A 23,210-nucleotide genomic window follows, 5' to 3' on the forward strand; every position below is an offset into this window, starting at 1 on the left:
TTCAAGGAAATAAAAATCTTCCTCCACCAGTCCTTCCTACAGCACCATTGTCTCTCAGAACCTGTATTGCTTGATCGTGACCTCCAACCACGGCGCTTTGAAGTGCAGTTTGTCCTCTTCCTCTCTTGAAACTGCAAGCATTCACATTAGCACCGGCTGCCAACAAGCGCTTGATTATGTCTAAGCGGCCCTTCTCGGCTGCCGCATGCAAAGCCATCCCATCTCCGTAAGTGCCCCCAAGAGCGTGGACATCGGCACCTTCCTGAAGGAGAAGGTCAACGACCTTGTCATGACCTCGCAAACATGCTCCTTGAAGAGCCGTGTAGCCCTTGTACTTTGCCGAGGCACCATTGATGTCAGCCCCGTGTTGGATGAGAAACTTCAATATCGCCGTGTAGCCACCGCCAGCTGCAGCTTGCAATGCCGTGTAACCCGCCGTTGGTGACGGTGGAGCATTTATATCCGCACCTAGCTCCAGAAGTCGGCTAACCAAATGCTCATGTCCTCGCTCTGATGCTGCCTGCAGTGCTGTTCTTCCGTTGTACCGCGTCACGGCTACTGATGACGCTTGTGACCCGGGTATCCGACGTGTCGGTGTCGACAATACCTCGTTTACCTTGGCACCCGCATTTAGCAAGACGTCGACAACCTTCTCGTTCCCGTGCCCGCAAGCAATCTGCAAAGCATTCCTCTGGAAGTTGTTGCCCCCACAGAAGTGGATATCGGCTCCGGCATCGACCAGCATCTGCACGGCCTGTTCTTGGCCGTGCATACAAGCAGCTTGGATGGCCGTCTGTCCGTAGTATCCGCGCGGGGGCTCGTTGACGGCGGCCGGGTTGGCGGCAAGGATTTCCCGGATTCTGTCCAGTTCTCCGCCTCTGGCGGCAAGCTGCAACGGCGTCCAGCAATATTCCTCGCCGTCGTCAGTCTGCAGGGTCGGGTCCCACGCGGCGTCCAAAGGCGGCAGAGATACCTGCATGATGCGGCTCAATTGGGTTAGCAGAGGCTCGGAATGGTAAGTAGTACCGTGGAATCAAGGTGGAATCGTCTAGCATCGGGACTTTCGAAGGATGAAGTTGAGTTGTGGAACCTTCAAAACTAGACAAAAGTCTAGGCTAAGCAAGCCAGTCAAATTTCTTATTGAGAAAGCATGCACTTAGTGGTGTGCTATTGGCACCTGGAACACCTGCATGTTGGCTGGCTGCAGCCACTTCACAATCTTACATTCGCTGTCCTGCGGCCTGGTGATATCGGAACTCGGCACAGATCGATCAAAGAGATGCGGGGACAGCAAGGGCATGGGTCTGGCACTATGTCAGCGGTTAGATTAATGTCGTCCTCTCTTAGTGCCAGCTTTGTACCGAGCACGGTGGATGACAAAGAGCACTTCATATCTCTCAATTAGGCTTTGTCAATCCTATTTATGCAAAGTTCCTGGGCCCATTCCGATGCACGATAATGTCTGCAAAGAGGGTGAAACCTTTTCGAGATGAATCCCACTCGTGGTCGTAGGATCTCAGCCTAATTGATGAGACGCTCCGGATTCAACTTGCTGGCTCCAAACGACGTGTCTTGAGGCTTTAGGAGAAGCAGCTCTGTTAGTTGGCATCGTCATTAGCTGTAACAGTCCTACATGATCGAGTTCTTGCAGAACCGGGTTACTAACCTACGGACCAGAGAGTGTGTATCTCGCTTTACCCAGTATATTAGCATCGTTAAAACCAATGCTAACTCTACTACTTCCCCAATAAGCTGTCACTCCTAGAAAATCGGCTGGCTGCGGGTCATACATCGTGTATGTGGATCGTAAGATGCTGTTGAGTGCCAAAAGAATGTGAGATATGCATGAAAATTGGCAGTAACTATCTTCAAGTAATTCGACCGTTCAGACAAGACTGTTGGGTGATATCGCTGACCGCCTCTCGACAGTGAGTCCTGACTACTTCCTTGCAGACGAAAATAGCACAGAATACGAAGTTCATTTCCCACCGGCAGGCATCAGCGGTGTGCTGTCGCCCGACGAAAGAAATTCGGTTGGGTACTCTCTGTGTTCCGTCAGATTCACTATTTGGTAAGCATTAGACAACACGTCATACTGAAAGTCTTGCTATCCAGACCACTCCAAGCTCTTTTAGTCCACCAAGGAGGACTGCAATGCAGAGACTAGAGATTACTATCACTAATAAGCATGTAACAATACACCAGCTTTCAGAGAACGTACCTAGGCCGGAAAAGTTTGCGCCGTAATAATATCTTGGCTTGTATATGCAGCTCATTGTAGATCTGGTGGTTTCAAGCGTCATTGGTCTCACCTCACTTAGTTGACGGTGAACACTTTCGTCTTGCCTTTTTTTTTTCTTTTCGCGGCGAAACCTCGACCGAACCAGAAGCTACTAGACCAGTCGAACATCTCCTGAAATGATTTTGAGCATTGATGACAACAAGGGCTACATGCCTTAACAAAACTACAGTTGGCTAGTTTCATGTCCTGTCATCAATACCAATGTTCCAAAACGATAAGTGTCATAAGAGCCTACAATGCTGACAATCTCACTGAACTCATGTTGTTTTGCTTACTTCTGCCACAACAATACCAAAACTGCCTTGCTGGTTACTACTCTTTGCTGAGCGTGATGGCGGTTTTTATTAGAAAGCAACTGATCACAAATGGACGATTTAGGTGCCTAGCAGCGAACTGATGCCAAGAAAAGATTAAACCTGCATGGCCCCTTTTTCGCAAGCTGAAGTGTCCATCATCTGGCAGTCGATCAGCATCGACCTTCATCATTTGGAACAAGACACATGGTCAGCATCTAAACCTCCCATGGTGACTACCAGCATATCCTCGCTTACGCTTCAAAAGCCTCACTTCTGGCATGCAATCAACAGGTAGCAGTCAGTGTGTCCGTCCTCATGAAGCTTATAACGCTCTGTGTTGAATTTCCCCTCTAATCAAGCGGCGATTTAAATATCCGCTATTGGCATTGGTACATGCGCCAGGATTAAATACGTTAGCTCGGGTACATGCTCACGGTTCAAGGCATACAAACAGCAGGCCTCAGTACATTTAAATATAGTAGTATTCTCTGAGAAGATTAAGTACACACACTAACTCCAGAAAATGACCCATAGACACGATGTTTCTCTCTTACTGATTGTTATGGGGAGTACATGTAGCGTTTGAGACGGAGCCTCAAGTCTACTCACTTGGACTAATGATATCTTTGAGATCTAGCTTTGGAACGTATCTCATGAATTAACGTATTTAATCCTGGGCCATGTACTGTCCAAGTCCTGTGCGGGGATTTAACCGAATGGAGTCAGCGGCATTCGCATTCGCCATGCCAGGCCATCAACTGGTCCCCGGACTGGATCGGATGTGGACTTTGTGGGGGCCCCGTAGAGTCCGGAAGCCTCCGGACAGGGTTCCGGGAATATTGCTTTAGCCTAAATGACCAAAGTTGGACTGACTGAGTAAGTTGCGGCAGGATTTTGCTTACGCGTGACAGGTACAATATCGTTTTGTTTGCCGACGATACTCCGAATCGGGCCGTGGTTCCTACGACTGATCGGTCAATTCGGCGGCTTATTTGTGCTTGACCCTGAAGGAAGACCACTTTGATGAGAGGCCATGCCGCATAAGATATACCAGAAGGAACCAGCGATGCACTTCCCTATATTTCCATTTGTTCTTTCTCATCATTGTTAATCACAGGTTTTGTTGGTCTCAGACATCAAGATGCCAACCGACAACACTCGTCTCGACGTTGAAGCCTTAATTGAGCAGCTTAGCTGGGATGAAAAAATCGAGCTACTTGCCGGCCAAGGATCTTTTCGGACCACCGGTCTCCCTCATCGTGGAATTCCCGAACTTATTGTATTTGAAACTTGGGATCCATAGCAGACGAAGCTAATATTTGTCTAATTAGACCTCAGACGGGCCCCATGGAATCCGCGGCCGCCGTTCATTTGCTCGGGTAAGCATCCAGTCTTGATGCATGACCATAAGCCTAGGTCAAAACCTTGATACAGGTATGGCTTCTTGGCCATCCAATACATACTAACAGTTGTCGATCCCCAGAACCCAAGCCCCATGTTGCCGTCTGCCACTGGTATGGGAGCAACCTTCAATGTCGAACTACTGCACAAAATTGGGAATATTCTTGGTGAAGAAGCTAGAGCAAGAGGAGTACACGTTCTACTTGCTCCCACAATCTGTCTCCAGCGTTCGCCGCTGTTTGGACGAGGCTTCGAGGCCTTTGCCGAAGACCCTTATCTGAGTGGCATCCTTGGGGCCGCCTACATCAATGGCGTACAAGAAAGAGGAGTTGCGACCAGCGTCAAGCACTACGCCGCACACGATCAGTCCGATAACTCCATTGAAGACAACGTCTGCATGACGCAGCGGACATTGCGTGAGGTCCATCTCATGCCGTTTCAGCTGGTCATGCGCGACTCGGATCCCTGGACTTTTATGACTTCATACAATAAAATCAACGGAGTCCACGTCAGTGAAGATGCTTTTCTTCTCAAGCAGGTTTTGCGAGACGAATGGGGTTTTCAAGGACTCGTTATGAGCGATTGGTTTGGCACGTACAGCACTTCAGAAGCTTTAAATGCCGGCTTGGACTTGGAGATGCCTGGACCGACGCAGTGGAGGGGAAAGTGTCTAAGTTTGGCGGTTAACAGTCGAAAAGTTCCCCGCGCAGCAATCGACGATGCTGTAAGACATGTTCTGAATCTTGTTAACAAGGTCACGGATACGACACCTTCTAGTTATCTCTCGGCATCGAATACACCGGAGCAACAAGCGCTGATTCGCAAGTTGGTCTCGGAAAGCATTGTCTTGCTCAGGAACGACCGCAAAGTGCTTCCTATCAACAAGACAGAGAAGAAGAGGATTGGTTTGATTGGTGACCACGTCAAGAATCCCGCCCTCAGCGGAGGCGGAAGTGCGGAAGTTGAACCCTACTACTCTGTGTCACCGTTTGATGCCATTGTAGAGGAGGTCGGCAAGGAAAACGTGGCATACGCCTTAGGGTGTCATTGTGAGCCTACGCGCTGTTAATAGGTCAAACATTGGGCTAACATAACCCGCAGCTTTCAGATTTAGCCCGCTTCTCAAAAACCTTGCACCCTCAGAGGCGCGACATGGGGGTTTTGGGTGGTCCGTCGAGGTCTTTGGAGAAGACCCTGAAGAAAATTCTAGTGCCAAAGTCCTTGTGTCGGCCCATGCACAAAAGGAGTTGATTGACGTACCTGAAAGTTTCCATGCATCCTTACCGAAGAAGTTTTATGCCAGAGCTCGAGCAAACTATACTCCTTCTACCTCGGGCCTCTTCCGTTTTGGGTTCAGCACCTCTGGCAAAGGCAAGCTGAAAATCAATGGCAAAGAAGTCGTTGATTTATGGACTGAGCACCCGGTCAAAACGGGACCTACGCCATGTTTCAATCGACTTTCGATGGAGAGGTTTTATGACATGGCGATCACTGAGGGGCAACCCATCGCCCTGGAAGTCATTCAAGTAAACGAAGATCTTTCCGGGGGCGTCGGTACCGCATTGACCCTTGCAGGACGTGTCGGTGGATTTGAAGTGATCGATGAAGATCTTGCCATCAAAGAAGCTGCAGACCTTGCAAAGACTGTTGATGTTGCAATCCTTGTGGTTGGCCTATCCTCTGATTTCGAGTACGAGGGAGCGGACCGTAAGCACCTCAGGCTTCCCGGTCGCGTTGATGACTTGATCCAAGCCGTTCTCAAGGCCAACCCAGATGTTGTGAGCTTATCCTAATGCCAAAGACGAACAGTCATCCCCAAGTAATTTACTGACATCATGGCTTTAGGTAATTGTCACCCAGTCTGGTTGTCCAATCGAGATGCCCTGGGAATCTGAGGCAGCCACTCTGGTTCACGCATGGTTTGGCGGTCAAGAGACCGGACATGGTATCGTGGACGTTCTCTTTGGTAACGTCAATCCCTCTGGCAGACTTTCTCAGACCTTTCCAAAGTCCATCAAACATACACCCGCGTACCTCACATTTTCGAAAGCCGACTACGACATTGTATACGGCGAAGGAGTATTTATCGGCCATCGATACTACGAATCGGTTGATAGGGACCCGCTCTTCTACTTTGGACAAGGGCTTTCCTACTCGACGTTCAAGTACTCGAGACTTGAGGTACCTAGAAGCTTCGAGCCTTTTGCAGAGCACCAAATGAAGATCTCAGTTGATGTGAAGAACACCGGACCGTACGACGGCGCCGAGGTGGTGCAGGTCTACATCTCCGACCCGGAGAGTACGCTTTTGAGACCTGTACGAGAGTTGAAGGCCTTCGCGAAGACATTCATAGCTACCAAGGAGACTAAAACTGTTGAAATGGTTCTTGACAAGTATTCTCTTTCTTACTGGTCTCAAGAGAGATCTAAGTGGATTGCAGAGGCCGGAGAGTACATCGTCATTGTTGCTTCAAGTTCCAGGCCAGAGGATGAGATATCGCGCGCTAGTTTCAACCTCTCAGAGACATTCTTTTGGAAAGGCATATGAATATCTAAACTGCTTGAAATGCATGAGAGTAGCCATGCCCTGTACCTCATGCGTATGTCCTGTTGGTAGCCGCCGGGCGCCCGTGGGGCAACCCTGGTGCTGTTATTCTTGTTGGGCCGAAAAAGTTAGTTAGCCTAGTACGGAAATGAAACAAAGCAGAAGGCAGGATGTTGAACATAACATACAACACAGTATTCTATGCTTCTTACTGAATTGCGGCTTCATTGGAGGTTGGTAGTCTCGTGAACCTTATAATAATCTACGCTTCAGCAGGATCTACGGGTTGTTTTTAGCAACGACAAATGCCTTCAAGACCAATTTCCTTGGTCAGATAATTAACAGTAACTTTCCCACTTAGTGCATGTGATTTTTTACACGCACGATGAACTCGGTTCTAGTCTGTGTGGAAATAGGATGGGAAATGTCTACCAATAAGATGAGGTCAAGGTTAGGCTGGAGAAGGCTGTAAGATACAAAGAATTGCCTCCTCTCAACTGACAAACTTGACAGCCATCCCATCTCCCTTCGATTATCTGTTCTCCTCTTCATCAAACTCTTAACAATCTTCTTCTAATCCTTCGCCCAACAGTTGGAGTCTCCAGCAGCACCGTAGTTGTTGCACGCCTTTCTAAAGCGGCAGTTGCTCAGCAACAGTGGCTGCACGCCACCAATACCAGCGTTAGCTGACCCGGCTACACAGTAATAGCGACCATCATCAAACTTCATATAGCTTCCTCCGAAGTTGCCACAAGCCTTCTTTATAACTGCGTCGTTGAAACTATTGTCGCCATTTTGACAAAGGCAGAAGTGGTAAGTGGCGCAAGACCAAGCGAGGGTCGGGAAAAGGGTAACAAGAAGAGCGGCAGACTGGAACGAAGATTAGCCTCTCATTGTTGTGGCAAATCTTCAGCCCTGAATACTTACCTTGATCATCATCTTGAAGATATGATTGGATTAAGGGTGCTTGTTTTTTTTGGACAGGATGTGATTTGGAAATGGTTTTGCGTTACAGCTGCGGAAGCGTAGGTATAGAAGTAGCTGATTTCTTGGTGGTCGACAGAACCCAGCACCAGGAGAGCAGCTTCTCTTGAGCTTTATATATAGCTGGGCATACCAGAACTTGTCACTAACGTGGCGCATTCATGCCTGTGAGCAAGATTGTATTGATTATTTAACCCCACTCCTGTCCTGTAGATGTTGCTTGTCATGGTATACCAGTACCTAACGTTTCCTATTGGAGTAGGTACTATATTCGTCAATCTAATTCACTTGAAGATATAATTTATTACATATTTTTCTCATATCATATCCACGGTCACATGTCCTTGTACAATATTTAAATACTTCACCCGTGTACCATGTGTACCTTCTGGTAGAAAACCGTGACTTAAGCGCCTGATTAGAGGCGGAGAAGTTTATCCTAAGAGCCCCCTGCAGAGTTCCTCTACTAGACGTACGGTACCTATTGCGGCAAATACCCAAGAACCATGGATCTTACCTGGGTATAGCTGCAGCTTTCTGTTCTGCAAGCAGAAGTCTTCCTAGCCGGCTGAGGTCTGACTCGCAGGCGGGCAGTAGTCTAGCCGTATCTTACAGGATATCCAACACTGAAAAATGGGCTTAGTATCGTTTCATTACTTGGGCTTGCCTCGGTTAGCGTAACAGGAGCTTTGATTTGTAACATCCTTGAACAAGTCAGAATTTCCCATACAGTCCGCAGGGAAGCGGCGTCCCCTTCTCAACTTTTGATGGGCCTCCCTGTCTAGCCCCTTTTTCTTTTTTTTAAACCTATGCTTTTATCAGCATCGGTGCAATATATGATTCAGTTTGCGTATCGATGCTGGTGGTAACCTCAATAAGTACTAAGATGGGATTGGTAATACGAGGAGAGGAAACGTCATAAAAGAGAGTGTTAAGAAGAGGAAGGCGATGGTCATTAACAATCCGATTCAAATAAGGACTGTAAGCATTGCATTATGTGAAAAGGCAAAAACATCCAATCACGTTCGTCTTTCCATCTCAGAAATCCACCAATCAAGATCTCACTCCGTATTCGTGAAGCTCAGAACACAGCCCCCATAGCTCAATTGACGGCATCAGCTCCATACACCGCACCAGCTCCACCAGTATCAAATTCATACAAACTATCTCTTAGCTGCTCTAGTCCCTCCCTTTTACGCAAGGGTATCTCGATACAGAAGCCAAGCCGGTCCCTGGAACGCCGTCCCTCAACGTCTACGCCATGGCTGTTAACTCACTATGGCCATACTAGATAACAAGAACACATGACTCGGTTCCCCTGTCAATGATTGCCAAAACATTGGAATCGACTCCCTCGAGAAAACAGGGTGGTGCATTTCCCAGCTGTATTCGGGCCACGTGCGACGGCTGAAAATCAATTAGAGACGGCCCTGAAGTGCCAGAACTGATCCGAGTGCTCCGACTCCAGCAAGATCGTCGGCGACAATTGCAATACCTTACGTGTAAAGCTGTAAATCACAAAAGCGAGTGCGAAGAAGGGAACCGGAGGCTGTTTAGTTGGGGCATCATAGTCGAGCTAAGAAGCCTTTGCAATCAAGTTGACTGGCACCAGTTATTGATGCTCCAAAGTTTAGGTTCGGAATACACTTCATCCAGGCCCGTTCATACCTGAGCTTGCAATCGCGTATGCCAAAAGGCTTGACTTCCTCCTACTAGAACACAAATTGGAGATGGTGAGTGGGACGGAAATAAGCTTAGCAACCCTAGATTTCTGCCATAACAGTGGTTTAGCTACAGCCACTAGCCGGGTTCTGATCAACGACCTCTTCAACATGTCGGCTGTCCAACCGGCGCTTATCCCACCGGTGCGGACCACATCAAATTTGACAAGGTGTGGAGGCTGCCAATCAGATTTACAGCCTACATGTTTCCGTCCAATGAAGAAACCCAAATGCACTAGCACTTACATAGTAGATAAAGAACGGAGAAAATTAGAGTCCCGTTTTAGTACCCACCGCTACCGTGCGCTTGGGCTACATTCTGGCAGTTGTCCCCCTGAGCCCGAGCATGGTACGTTTAGCGTCGTACAGGCCAGGACACATCCGGTGACTGATGCTATGCGGCAGCTACTCGTCAGATTCAACTTTGACTATTGCTACCTCTGATCGAAGGCAGCCTAGCGGCAAATATCGTGCTAGGCCTCTTATCGAAGGCGGTCAAACCGCCAGCCGGCTTGCTAGCTAGCCACTGCCAGACCACCAGCGTGCCAGCTGATATGTATGACTAACCCTTGACTCTAGCAGCATCCGACCTCTAATTCTGCCATTGGACTATACCCTACTCGTCAACTACTAAGCTGCCTTTGGTTGAAGGTAACAGTAGTCAAATGTCGGATCTGACGACTACTTACGGGAGAGTTGTGTAAGCAATGCCCTTAAATCATTCGCATCTGATCCCTGCGGCTTCTGAGGCTCTAAAAATGGTAACGTTAAGGCTCCACGTTCGGGCTCCACGTTCGGGCTCCACGTTCGGGCTCCACGTTCGGGCTCCACGTTCGGGCTCCAATGGGTAAAGCTTTATTGCCAAACAGCGTGAAGTTGTATACTGCCATTGGTTCGTTAAGGCGCGGCTGGAACACCTGCCCCTCCAGGCTGTTGAGACAACGTACGAATACGCCAATCGATAGGATAGGTATCCTTGCTGTGGCTAGTATTGTGGTCTGTGTGTCTAAGGGAAAACCACTCTGTTGCTTGCTGGCCTTTTGCCAGGTGACCAACGCACGTATCTTCTGATTTCGCTTGTCTGGTTGGCGAAATCCGTCCCGGATATGTATCCGACATTTGCCCGGACAGTAAGGGCACGGTGTCGCGATGACGGCTTGAAAATGCCCGGTACATGCCCGAACTGCAATTTGGCAGGCCCTTACGTGCTTTCAAATTCGCGCCTGGCCGTATCGAGTTTGCCGCACTATGTTCCGATCAAATTCTATCAATTCAAAAAGAATGGTACACATTAACAGGGCATTGTAGACTCTTCCAGACTAGGCCGCCTCCATCAGGGCAGCTGTCAACGCCAGTGATTATACTTCGATGATCATTTTCAACCCATTTATTGTCTCCTGCGGTACATCCAAGGAGGTATGAAACCTATGCTAGAAGTACCTCTGGGGCATCCAGGAGAGAACCGTTGAGTTCAACAATGCAAATGTGGTCTATGACATTGATACGCATGCGTGGCGTGGAAGCAAGTAACATGCCAAGGAAGTGAGGGGTTTGCCATTGATAGTAGTATTGGAATCATTGGGTCGCCAAAGGGGAAGGATGAACAGTTGAACGCTCTACAACGTATCAGGCTCGATGGCGTTCAAATCAACTTTCATGACTTTGCCCAGACTCGGATCGCTGTGACCAACAAGTGTGCTGGTGCTAAAGTATTCTGGTCACAGTTCAGACGAGTGGATGAAAACTAGCAACAATTGAGGCGGTTGCTGAAGTTTACCAACTCTATCCATTTCAAAAAAAAAAGAATAGAAAAAGAAAAAAAGCCGGTCCCGTAGCTGAGAAAAGCTGCTTTCAGTGGGCATAGTTTTTGGAAGAAGGTATAAGTCGAGTTACATAAGTCATATTAACGGCAGTGCAACTGCGGTTCCACCTATTGCCATCGTTGTATTTACAGAGTCATGCTATGAAGAGCGCGTCGACTATTGAAATTTTGGTGGGGGACTTAGCGGAGTCGGACACATCATGTTCACATCGTCCTCCCTGACTCCGAAATAAGAGACATCGTCATCAGAGTCCCTCTCGGTCAACGCTATGCTCATGTGCCTCCGAACACTCAGTTCATTGTTCACACTTCCATCTCCGACTCCGAGACTCCCTTCGCTATACATACTGTTCCTGATGCTGTTTCTTTGTTGCGGAATTCCTCCGTTCTCAAAGATTCCGTTACTTTTCTGTCTGACGCCGTTCACCTCTAATACCGGCATTGCCGGCACTATCGGTTCGACGGGCATCATTGGCGTTGCAGGCACCGGCTCAATCTCATCAACGCCTGTAATGGTCGACTTCTCGCTTCGTTGGCGGCTTCGTTTCCAAGAAAAGCTAGGCTTGACCTTTTTCGTTGCAGTGTCCGATACGTAACTCATCGAAGAAAACACTCTGTCACTGTGCTGCGGTAAGTTGGATGGGGAAAGAGGTGTATTGCTAAACCCGCTTCCGCTGAATGCGCTTCCGCCGGGCAGGTACCGAGATCTTTGAATCAATGGGCGAAGCGTTGGAATACAGCAACATATGACAGCGCTTGAAAGTTCGGCAACACTCCAAACGATGGTTGGCACGCCCTCGTACGTCTGATCAATCGTATCAAGCGATGCTGGGAGTGAGACTATGCGAATGATGGAGATAGCGCAGGTCCTGACAGGTGATCCGTGTTAGCAAGAGACTTCAGTCGCGCCGACACAGGGGCTCGGCGGAATATCCAAGGCTGCAATCCAGTTTCAAATTGTTGCTTACAAGAAACCCAAGGCAAAACTGGCAATCAACGCCAACTTCTGTTGTTTGCGCAACCTGAGCCGGCTCAAAAGTGGTAAGGGCAGAATGAATATCAATATGTCTGTGACCAGGTGTATGGCGGCATTCGTAAGCCACCATCCCAGGATGTCGATGGGGGAGTTCCAAAAATTGTTTCCAAACACCATGCTGTAGGTGACGCCCGTAGAGATGACAAGGGATATTCCAAACAGGATCAGGAATGCGATTCCGATGTTGCAGATCAACTCGACTGTTGGAAGCGGGAACACTCGGCGGTACTGGAGCAGGAATGCGATTTTGATAGTAACAAAGGCAAAGTTGTATAATACGATGATGAATACTGCCAACTACAGTTTTGCAGTAAGTGTACGTGCGATTTCAAGTGTAGAAGAGGTGGGTTTACCTTCTGGCCTTTGATAATTATGTCTACTGGTGTCATCCAAATGTGTTTTCCAAGGCCGAATATCGTACCTTTTGTGTGTAAAAATTGATTAGCTGGTGTACTCCTAGGGCTTGGGCATCACGTTGTACTGATACTAGGAGACCTACCTAGACACATCGCGATACCGTGAAGCAATACTGCAAGGAAAGACAACACAAGCAGTGTGTCATCTATTCCCCATTTTTTTATCACGACCGCCCTAACGTAGACCCGTAACGCAGCAAATATAGTTGTGACCACTAGTAAGGCGACAGTAACGCCGATGATTAGGTCGACGAAACTCTCGTTTGAGTTTTCGGGAAGGAAATCCTCGGCCGTGCCAACCCGTTCACCGGTGCCATCGGGGGAAGAATTCATGCCTGCCCTCTCTAGGATGGGCCAGATCAGCATCGGGAATGATCGCCTCGTCTATCAACGCATCGATCTTTTCACCGTTTTTCGGTCAACAAGCGTCTCGCAATTGAAAATAATTTACCGGCTCGCGTCGCGTCGTGGCAAGGGAGGACTAACGGGAGTCATGTAAAGGTAGTGATTTCAAGCCTATCTTTCAAGGAGTCTCGGTCTTGGTAGAAGAATCGATCAAAACCTCACAGCTGTAAGGCAGTCAACTACGACACGAGTCAATGATAAGAGCCAAGAAAAAAGACAGAGATTTCAAATTCAAGGGAAACAAGCCACATAAGAGTACGCCACCTTTTTTACCCAGGCATGCTACAAACGCTGCTAACAGTCCTCCCAGCACGCGTTCGTCCAAATGTCTCAGTGATCGCGTTCACTACAGAACCCTTTCCTTCCGGATCCGGCGACCGATTGCCTGGGTCGTGGCCAGCCAAGATTACGGTTTCTCTTCTTTGATGAGCGCTGTTAGTCTGATGGGCCCAGGTTTCTTGTCTCCACTACCCGTCTTCAAACGCCTGCCTCATTGAATGAAAGTCGGCCCAAGATCCATCCATATTCAACTGTAATCATGTTTCCAGAACGAATTAGTGTCTTGGTTGTCCAATCGATGCATTCCATGACAGCGGGACTTATTGAGGGTTTCCATTGACCGTTGAATAGACAACGGAGGTGGTTAGCTATTACTGACACGAGCGTTACCATGCCATACATCGCACGTAGAGACATTAGCATTCGTCAGTTTTGTGCAACCCCACTCTGTCGCGACTTTTGTGGTTCCAAGCTTGCCAAGCTAAGCATCTCCCGCTTTATAAGGACCTGGTCCGACAGATGGAATAACCAAATGATCGACACTGTCAAAGCAAGCCATGATGTAAAAATTCGGAATGACAGCTAGTGGGTTCGTTTCGCGGCGGTGTGGCGCGACGCCACGGGGCAAAGTGCATCCTTCGCTGCTCATACACAGGTCTAGTAGACACCAGCAAATGGTTGCAGACCATTTGAACAAGACCTTGGTCCATGACGGGGTATATGATGAAAGAAACCTGCTGTTGATAAGCCAAAATTCTACATATAACTACCCTAGCTCTCACGTCACCTTTTTACGGGGACATCTGTGGTATAATAGCTTTGGAACTTACAGCTCTGACTCCAGAGTTTGATTCCTGCGCTGGAAACACTGATAGAGCCCTCTTGTGTAGGTGCGTTAAATTCCCATTCCTCCCTCGTGCTTTTACACTGCGACCAAGGCGTCATGGCAGAGAGGAACCGTGTTGCTTGTCATGGATAGAGCCAGATGCGGGTTTCTTGTGTCTCAGAGTTTCTCATGGTACGGGTTAGTCCCAACTAGGTGTTGAAGTAGTCATGAAGTAACATGCCATACCAACGATACCTTTCCAGGATATTAATTTTTAATGACAAGAAGCAGGGCCGTGTGTTCCGAAATAAGTCGAATGACAACAATTTCTCTCTACTTTTCCCAGCCGCACCCGACCATAGCCGCTAGGGAATCCTATAAAGTTGGCTGTTCTTGGGGTTCTCGAATCTCACTTTCAATGATCTCGGGTGTCTTCTATAAATTAGTCGTTGGCAATTTTGGGTTGGTTTGAAGACAGCCTACTTGGAAAGGGCTAGTTCTCGGAACTTGAGAACAGATGGGTGGGTAGGTACGCGCCACTACTTACAACATCTCTCAATTTCATACGTTTCGTCTTTCAAATTCCGAGACTGTCAAAGAGAACAATAGTGATTTGTCGCTGAGGTTCTAGCACCATCCTCCGACTAAGACTATGAGAATGCTTCCACCAAAGATAGTAAGTTTTCCTCATTCACTAAGAAGGAATTGCCGTGTTGTATCAGAATGACAGCATTAATGTCCCTTCTTGTTGCAACTAACCGTGGCTATGATGAGTACAGTTGGAATTCCGTCCCAACACCTGCTGTTTTATGACGGAATACATCGTGACTGGAATCTTGAATCTTTGTGGTTAAAGGTATGGTGAATTCCGATTGCTACCGCACTTGAATCCTCCCTGGGGTAAGTGAGCCTTTTGAACGAATCTATGATGACATTCAGCTCAGTATTGAGGTCTGCGCGAATCCACAGGTACGTCCCATACACTAGAGGACTCGAAAAATAGAACATTGACAGCAAGGGGTTCTCGATATTGACTGATGTCTCGAGAGCGCGCCGTACCGCACGCTCCATGCTAGCGAGGAGGCTCGACACCCGGTTGTCTCAGTGCATGTGCCGGTGGACAGCCTGCATCTAATGCCATGGAGAAGCCGTCACAGAAAGGGTTCACCAGTGAACTACCCATTCGAAAAGTAGCATAAACAGCTGCGTGGGGTCCGGTCGTCAAACGGCCGTTTTGTTATAGACAGGATCTCCCTCTTGAGAGCTACTTATCGCCTAGGGCGACTGGATCTGTTGCACGGCTGCCGACCAACAGAAAGAGGCCATCAAGATCTAAGACCATTGCGCTAAAATAGGCTCGCTGCAGATCTGGCAGTTGATTGACGCGTTTGTGCCAGACACATTCCTAAGGCACGACCAGAATAGGTAAGATTGACTGTGGCCTACTGCTACAACCTACATCTCCGGACTAGGGGTGGACTTGTAGACAGTCGTGTCTTTGCAACAAGGACGGTCCCGGCATCAAATGACCTTGAACCTTTCTTCCATTAACTAAACACAGATGGGCCGTAGTTCGCAACAAAGTTTCAAACAATTGATGAAATCATCTCATCTTAGTAACGACTAAGTGCCCAAAGGGTACCTGGTTACTATTTGGCAGCTTTCACTTTCACATGCGGCCATAAAATTCAATGTTCCTACTGCTCAAGGGTTTCTTCAGTTCCTCATCCAAGATTTTACAACGTTGCTCGGAATTAGGACAACAGAGAGACATGCGAAGCATCCACTGGAATATCTCAACTCGCAAATCACGCGAGGCTCATCTTCAAGACCTTTTCCAGCTCAGCTACCTTGGCAGTGGGTTCTTGCTAAGACATCGCGTCAAGAAACAGCTCGCCAAATGGACTCGGGATCTGACACAAGCTTTCGGGTTCGGGGGCCATAGCAGTCAGCCATGGGGCGTGATTTCATGCGATGTCGCTCATCCAGACCCGACTACCGCCGGAAAGCCTTGCGAGTCGCTCCGCTTGAGACCTCCGGCACGTTTAGAGTCTAGCCTGCATGCGGTACCCATACATGTCTCATGAGCAACCACGAAAATGACGGCGTAGAAGCATCCCTCGTGTTGTTGGGATTTGGAAAAGACAGGCTTGTTACATTTTCCACGAGCTGAAAAACGGTGATAGAAGGAGGTTAGATTTTGGGCTGAGGATCTCAGCCGCCATCATGGAAGCGAATATGTTCGTGGTCAGCGCGTTCGATACTAAAGCCATGATCCAAGGGGAGAGTCACCAATTTCAGCTTGTGTCGGGGCTTTTGACCGCTCTTGAAATGTCACAAAAGCATTGTTTGAAGCAAAAGATTTATGGGAACCATGTGCATGTTGGATGCTGGGCGATCGTGGGGGTTCCAACACATGGTTGGCTTGTGGTGCCACACAAGGCTCCAAAGAAGTTGCATCGTCTTTCCTGTTGCAAGAACATTCTCTGGGCTGGCGGGGTACATCATCAACACGATATCCGTCATGAGTCCCTCGGGACGTCATTTCCATACGTCTGGATTGATGCGGTCCGATGAGTCCGCTGCTGAGATCTTGGGACAACATCTCGCAGGGAGACGACAGGCCGAGCTATTGCGGCTCCCGAGATCCTTGGTAACCTCAGCTCCCATCAGATGAAACCAAACATAAAAAACCGGGTTTTGTCGTTGTGGGCGTGGCGAACTTGTTTCTTGTCTGCATCCGATGCAGGGCTTCTGAAGACCTTCATTAAAATGTGACTCGCACGTGCAGAGCGGGACTCAAACCCGTCCACTCTCACGCGCGAACAACGCTTGCTTTTGACGAATTCCTGCGGGTCTGCAGGCTTCTAGGCCTGCTCTTTCTTCTTTCGGCTTCTCTGTCCAATCAGCAGTGTCCCGGAGGTTTCTGGAGTTTCTCCTCGCGGCTGGGGAGGCCTTCCTCCCTTTCCCGCGGCTTTTGGCCCGTTCCCTGCCAAGTGTCTGCCACGGTGTGCCATGATCCGATGCCTACATCTCAGACAGACTTCATTTGCCCTTGCAGTAAGACCGTCTTGTTCCTTGCAGTACAGTCAACTTGAAGCCCACTATGCCAATAGCGTAGTGCCGCGGCCACGCTAGGGAACATCCTCTCATCACGCAAGCTCATCTCCTATTGACCTTACTGGCCCCGCGGCCAGTGGGGCGAGTTTCTGCGAGAGCCCCGCACAGCGGGCGACGATTCCATCGCCGCGGGCACGACGCTGGTGCTAATCAAGCCACATTCGCTAGTGTCCGCAAGCTTGGCCTCGTCTCTAACTGACATGCTCAGGCAGGGATGTCTCGATGAGCAAAGCAAGCAACGGCGGCTTCAGCGTGGGAGACGCCGATTCTACGATGGACAAGCCCGTATGTACAGTACTATCGTTGAGGCAATCGCGAGATGACCCAAGGGAAGAAGGAGTCTCAGACCCAGAGAGGCGCGATATTGGTGGCAGAGGCTCTTTGCCTCCATCCCTTGGTACTGGAAAGACGCGCTTTTTCGGGCTATCTGTGTTGTTTCCTGGGTGTCTCTTCTAGATGCCTTCTGATGTATATAACTCGACGTTTCCAAAAGAATTCCCAGGATGTTGTTCTTATCTCCACGCCAGCGCAGTCATCTCTCTCCTGCATCTCTTCTCATCGACAAGCTCCAGACAATCAACTCTTCGAGCCCCGTCCCGAAGTCCAACGGTCCCAAGTCCCAAAAGAGATCCATTCCTTACCCTCAGTACAGCCATGAAGCCTTCCACTTCCGCCGTACTGGCCACCCTCTTTGGGCTGAGCGCTGCTCAGTGTGCCAGGGACAACTGCCTGAGAGGTTAGCCACTCCCATCCAAGCATCCAGTCCCCCCCCTGGAGATCTACACCAAGAGCTCGCAGACTGACCTTAATTTCCTATAGCCATCGCGGCCACTCAAATCCTAACCCGCAGCGGTACCGCCGACTGTTCCAGGTACCTGGAGGTGACCGTCTACCCCGGTGCCGTGTAAGTCTTCGCCCCCCAGGTCCCGAGGCTCCGGTGACTGATATCCCCCAAGCACAACCACCCAGACTGTCACGCTCCCGACCAGCGGCGTCTTCACGTCGACTCTCACCGTCACTGAAGCCGGCCCGGGTCCCGTCCAGACCAGCGTCGTTGTCGAGACTGCCTTGGCCTCCCTCACCGAGACCAGCGTCGTCGGCATCACCGAAGCCACCACGGTCGCAACGGAGACCGTAGTCGTCCCCACTACGGTTCTCGTCTCCAGCACCCGCACCCTTGTCTTCGGCACCACTCAGATTACCACCGTCGCCACCGAGACCCAGACCATCTTGGAGACCATCTCTCTCGACAGGCGCCAGGCCCCCGCGACCGCAGTCTCTTCCAACACGTTCCCAGCATACGCCTCGGCCTGCAGCTCCGTCAGACGCTATGCATCAGCCTGCTCTTGCCTCGGCGTCACACCCAACACTGTGACGTCGGCCGTTGCCGTAGTCACCGTCACTGCTTCGGTGCCGGCTACAATTCTGTCCACCTCCGTAGTCACCATCACCGTCACCAGCACCGGCTCGGCTTCGACCGTCCTGGCGACCACGACCACAACGTCCACCGCCCTCGCGACCGTCGTCCTCACTTCCACCGACCTTGAGCTGGTGACTGCTACGACCTCCGTTGCCAGCACCGCCACGGAGCTGATCGAGGAGACCACATCTGTGACTGGCACAATCCTTACCAACGCTACTTTCACGACTTTCGTTACCCGCACCACGTCGGTGCCCCCTGTCTTCGACACCACTACTCTTACTTCCACCATCGTCTCCTCTTTGTCCGAGACCGAGACCATCACTTCCTCCATCTTTCCTAACAGTAGCACCACTATTACTATCTCGGAGACGTCCTCCACCCTCACATCGACCGTCTTCCCCAACACCACCTCCACCGAGTCCAGCAGCTCAGCTGCCACTGACTCTGTGACCTCGACTTCGTTCCCCAACACGACCATCACCTCGGGATCCACGACCATCACGTCCAGCTTCGCGTCGACTACCGTCTTCCCCAACACGACGTCGTCCGTGGAGACGGAGACGAGCTCCTCCTTCTCGAGCTTCTTCCCCAACGTCACCACCACTGAGACTTCTCTGTCTGCTTCTTCGACTCTGTTCCCTAATATTACTTCCACTGAGACTTCGATTTCTGTTTCGACTCTCTTCCCGAACATCACTACCACCGAGACTTCCCTGTCTGCTTCGTCGACTCTCTTCCCCAACGTCACCACCACCGAGACTTCCCTATCTGCTTCTTCAACTCTCTTCCCCAACGTGACCTCTACTGAGACGTCCCTCTCTTCTTCTTCGACTCTCTTCCCGAACGTCACTACCACCGAGACTTCGATTTCTGTTTCGACTCTCTTCCCCAATGCCACCACCACCGAGACTTCCCTATCTGCTTCTTCAACTCTTTTCCCCAACGTCACCACCACCGAGACTTCCCTGTCTGCTTCTTCAACTCTTTTCCCCAACGTCACCACCACCGAGACTTCCCTGTCTGCTTCTTCGACTCTCTTCCCGAACGTCACTACCACTGAGACTTCGATTTCTGTTTCGACTCTCTTCCCCAATGCCACCACCACCGAGACTTCCCTGTCTGCTTCTTCAACTCTCTTCCCTAATATTACTTCCACCGAGACTTCCCTGTCTGCTTCGTCGACTCTTTTCCCTAACGTCACCACCACCGAGACTTCCCTGTCTGCTTCTTCGACTCTCTTCCCTAATGTAACCTCTACCGAGACGTCAATTTCTGCTTCGACACTTTTCCCTAATGCTACATCTACCGAGACTTCCCTGTCTTCTTCTTCGACTCTCTTCCCCAACGTCACCACTTCCGAGACGTTGATTTCTCCTTCTTCGACTCTCTTCCCCAACACCACCGTCACTTCTGACACCGAGACCACGGCGTTCCCCACGTCTACTGGCTTCCCTAATGCCACCGCGACCGAGACTTCGCTCTCCTCCACCCTGTTCCCTAACACGACTTTCACCGAGACTTCGACTGAGTTCCCCACGTCAACTCTTTTCCCCAACTCAACCGCCATCGAGTCATCCAGCATCACAAGCCTCTCGTCCTCCGCCGAGCCGACCGCCTTCCCTAATACCACGACTACCGTCACCGTGAGCGATAGCAGCTCTTCCGCTACAGTCACGATCACTCTCATCAGCTCGTCCTCCAGCACCGCTGAGTCCACGACCACCGACGACCTGACGTCCGCTTCCGAGACCTCCACCTCCGAATCCTCAACCTTCTTGACGTCGACCGTCACCAGCGCGCCCATCTTCATCGAGACCTCGACCTCGACCTCCTCCACGGAAGAGTCCACCTCGGCCTCTTCGACCGAGAGCAGCACCTTTGTCACCAGCACCCTCACAACTGGGACCACCACCACCTCCTCCACCTCCTCATCCGCGTCCCCGACCTCCACCGACGGCTTTGTTCGCAACCTCTGCCTCAAGGTCTCCACCGGCCCGGTCCCTGGCTCCGTCGTCGCCATTGGCTCTAACCGCTTCAGCATCCGTCCCGCCGGCAGCACCGCCGCGCGCTTCGACCTGAACCTCTCCACGGGCCAGCTCTACCAGACCGACGGCCAGCTCGTTGCTGTCCCTGCGCCTTACGAGGAGGACAACCGCCCCGTCAACGGCTTCACCCCCCGCCAGGTCCTCGTCCGCAAGCTTGCCCCCTCATCTGCGAGGTCAACGACCGGTCGCTCACTGTCGGCGTGCCCCTCAAGTGCTCGGCGGCGGGAGACGACGGCGTCAACACAAACACCTACACCCGCTTCTTCTTCAACCGCAACTCGGCCGACTCAGTCCTGCGCATCGCCACCGACGGGCGCCGCTTCACCAACAACAACCAGGAGATCACCCTGGCTCCTTTCTCCGGTGCGGACTGCAACTAAGCCACGGAGGTCTTTTGCAGCTTTTTGTTCCTAGGTCTTTCATCACGGCAGCGATTGGGCTGGGCCGTCGATGGCTCATGTACTCTTGACCATGATAGGGCAGTTTGGGCGCCATAATCATGTACTTATATACTTTGGACCCGTGTAATGGATAGCTCACTACATACTCTCGTTAAATTGAATGGATGTTATAACAAATGCAACTGCTCCGAGTCATGCAAAACAAGTGAGTTCCCTTTGAGTCGACCTTGAAACGGCAGTGACCAGACGAATTTATTGCCTCGTACATCTGTCATATCTACCCGCTCAGAATATACGACAACAAACCGCCAAGGGCTTCTACACACGACCGTGGCAGGACTTGGAGAAAACAAGGCAGTGCTGTAGAGCCTTATCCCAAGCGAGTCGCCCATACTCCCGAAGTTAAGGTCTGACTTTTTTCTGAGCAGGAAACTGATTCCACACAGATGCCCGGTACGTTCTTTGGTCGCCGACATTTGCTTTTTCACTCGCATACCGAGGTCCTTCCTCGTTCCGCACCTTGCGATGGGTCGGACATACCCGCCTACTCCCGAGGCGAACAGTAAAGACACCAAACCTCTGAACGAGTTGTTGAGTTTGAGTCAGGTCCATTACTTACCTATAAGCAAACACATTTTAAGCCTTGAACAAAAGTCACGTTGCCCTATTAAAGCATCGTATTCACTCATTGCTAGAAATTGCGCCTAGACTGTAATACATTTCGCGCCTATCGCAACTGTGGCTGCCCCGAACAAGATAATGACTGAGCCTGAGAACACTGATTGTAGAGAATCACACAAAGTGAGTGCGCGGCTAAGAAGGCCACCAAGTTGTTGCAGAAGGACAGGGGGGTAGGCAACAAGCATGGACGGTCGAGCTTTTCTTCTCAAAGATTATAACGGCAGGCGGGCAACGCATCATCGGGTCTCCCTGCACGCGGACTGATTCCATGGCCATGTAAGTCCTTGGTTCTTGGCAGCCCTATTCTCGCCCTCCTTAAAGCACGTTCTCAAATGTCGCACCCTATTCCCGCACCGAAAATCGATAAAGTGAGGCGGGTCTGCTTCTGACGAGTATTCAGGCACTGCGCCAACTCAGCGCTAATGTCTGAAAATCAAGAACCAAACCAGAGCCCCCGAAGTAACCAAGGCCCGGATGCTGGAACGGAAAGGTAGAATGAACTTCATACAATACGCGGCCCGGGCTCTCCAGGATTCCGTTGCAAAGGAAATCGCGCGTATGCTCCGAAGCAGAAGTCCGGGAGCAGTCCAATTGGTAAGTCGTAGTGTGCCCTGGCCCCTGGGTCAAATGCGGTATCAGGACAAGTCCCAGAAATGGCTGCAAGACCCCACAATTTCGGCGAGGACGGGAACGCCCACCGAACAGGCCTAGGCGGTCAGTGTATATCAAGAATTTCTCAGGTCCTCTCAGGATAAGGACTGGCTGAGTGTCGAAGACGGCTAGCTGTGGGAACAGTCCAACACCCGGTGGTCAACGTTGCGGAAGCCCCAGGAAGACTCTTTATGCGTACCGCCTGACGGGAAGAGGCATGGAAGGTTCGATTCTACGTCGCGCTTTAAGCACTGTGCGTCATGACCGGCACGAAAGGAATGGCAGACGGTACCCGATCAGTCCGAGGCAAAACACGGTTCCACAGAGCTCCGCAGAGTGCAAACTAGCCTATGGTTTGTGGCTTCCAGGAACCGTCGGCGACAATGTCCAACCGTACGTACCGCTGAACCAGACAAGATTACTTTGTTCGCAACCATATTCTCAAATCAGGTCGTGAGCATCGATACCAAAGACCTTCGGGGTTTGGTTGGGCGACTGGCAGACATCCACCGTTTTTCGAAGACGGTAAATAAATTATAGGGAAAGGTTCCGAGAATTTGGCGCAAAAGAACTGCGGAGGTCTCCGTCCTGTTCCATCCTCAGTTCCGGTGCCTCAAGTTCAGCGATCAGCCGCAAGAGCCTCCATCTAAACAGACCCGATATCCAGTTTGCGGGGAGGAAACGGCTGAGACGGCCCACAGTTTGTCACCACGCTCCGTCCTACAATTCAGTCCCATTTATCAAAGGTCTAGAACGACCTGGCCACAACGTGCTGGTGAAATGCTCTCGCCATTGAACCCCTTGTTTCGGTTTGGATGTAACCCAGACTCGTACGCATTATGCGTTGGAGTCTCCGC

General features: G+C 50.4%; 4 protein-coding genes across 4 annotated transcripts; 2 read left to right on the forward strand and 2 right to left on the reverse strand.

Annotated features, from left to right (window-relative positions):
* Window positions 1-468: 468 nt before the first annotated feature.
* Window positions 469-979, reverse strand: ColSpa_04813 (ankyrin repeat domain-containing protein 17; the record flags this gene model as incomplete). The annotated part of the gene is made up of 2 exons (XM_049271025.1): window positions 469-516; window positions 617-979. The coding sequence occupies 2 exons, from the start codon at window positions 977-979 to the stop codon at window positions 469-471; spliced, it is 411 nt and encodes a 136-aa protein (XP_049126982.1).
* Window positions 980-3,739: 2,760 nt separating this feature from the next.
* ColSpa_04814 (putative beta-glucosidase M) lies at window positions 3,740-6,546 on the forward strand (the record flags this gene model as incomplete). Its single annotated transcript, XM_049271026.1, has 5 exons — window positions 3,740-3,877; window positions 3,937-3,977; window positions 4,033-5,048; window positions 5,101-5,777; window positions 5,845-6,546. 5 exons carry the CDS (start codon window positions 3,740-3,742, stop codon window positions 6,544-6,546), a joined length of 2,574 nt encoding a protein of 857 aa, XP_049126983.1.
* Window positions 6,547-7,116: 570 nt separating this feature from the next.
* ColSpa_04815 (uncharacterized protein) lies at window positions 7,117-7,482 on the reverse strand (the record flags this gene model as incomplete). Its single annotated transcript, XM_049271027.1, has 2 exons — window positions 7,117-7,413; window positions 7,471-7,482. The coding sequence occupies 2 exons, from the start codon at window positions 7,480-7,482 to the stop codon at window positions 7,117-7,119; spliced, it is 309 nt and encodes a 102-aa protein (XP_049126984.1).
* Window positions 7,483-17,806: 10,324 nt separating this feature from the next.
* On the forward strand, window positions 17,807-21,000 carry ColSpa_04816 (uncharacterized protein; the record flags this gene model as incomplete). The annotated part of the gene is made up of 4 exons (XM_049271028.1): window positions 17,807-17,888; window positions 17,972-18,056; window positions 18,109-20,764; window positions 20,794-21,000. 4 exons carry the CDS (start codon window positions 17,807-17,809, stop codon window positions 20,998-21,000), a joined length of 3,030 nt encoding a protein of 1,009 aa, XP_049126985.1.
* Window positions 21,001-23,210: the final 2,210 nt, after the last annotated feature.

The sequence above is a fragment of the Colletotrichum spaethianum genome, assembly GCF_022836535.1.
Source record: "Colletotrichum spaethianum MAFF 239500 DNA, contig10, whole genome shotgun sequence".
Classification (NCBI taxonomy): domain Eukaryota; kingdom Fungi; phylum Ascomycota; class Sordariomycetes; order Glomerellales; family Glomerellaceae; genus Colletotrichum; species Colletotrichum spaethianum.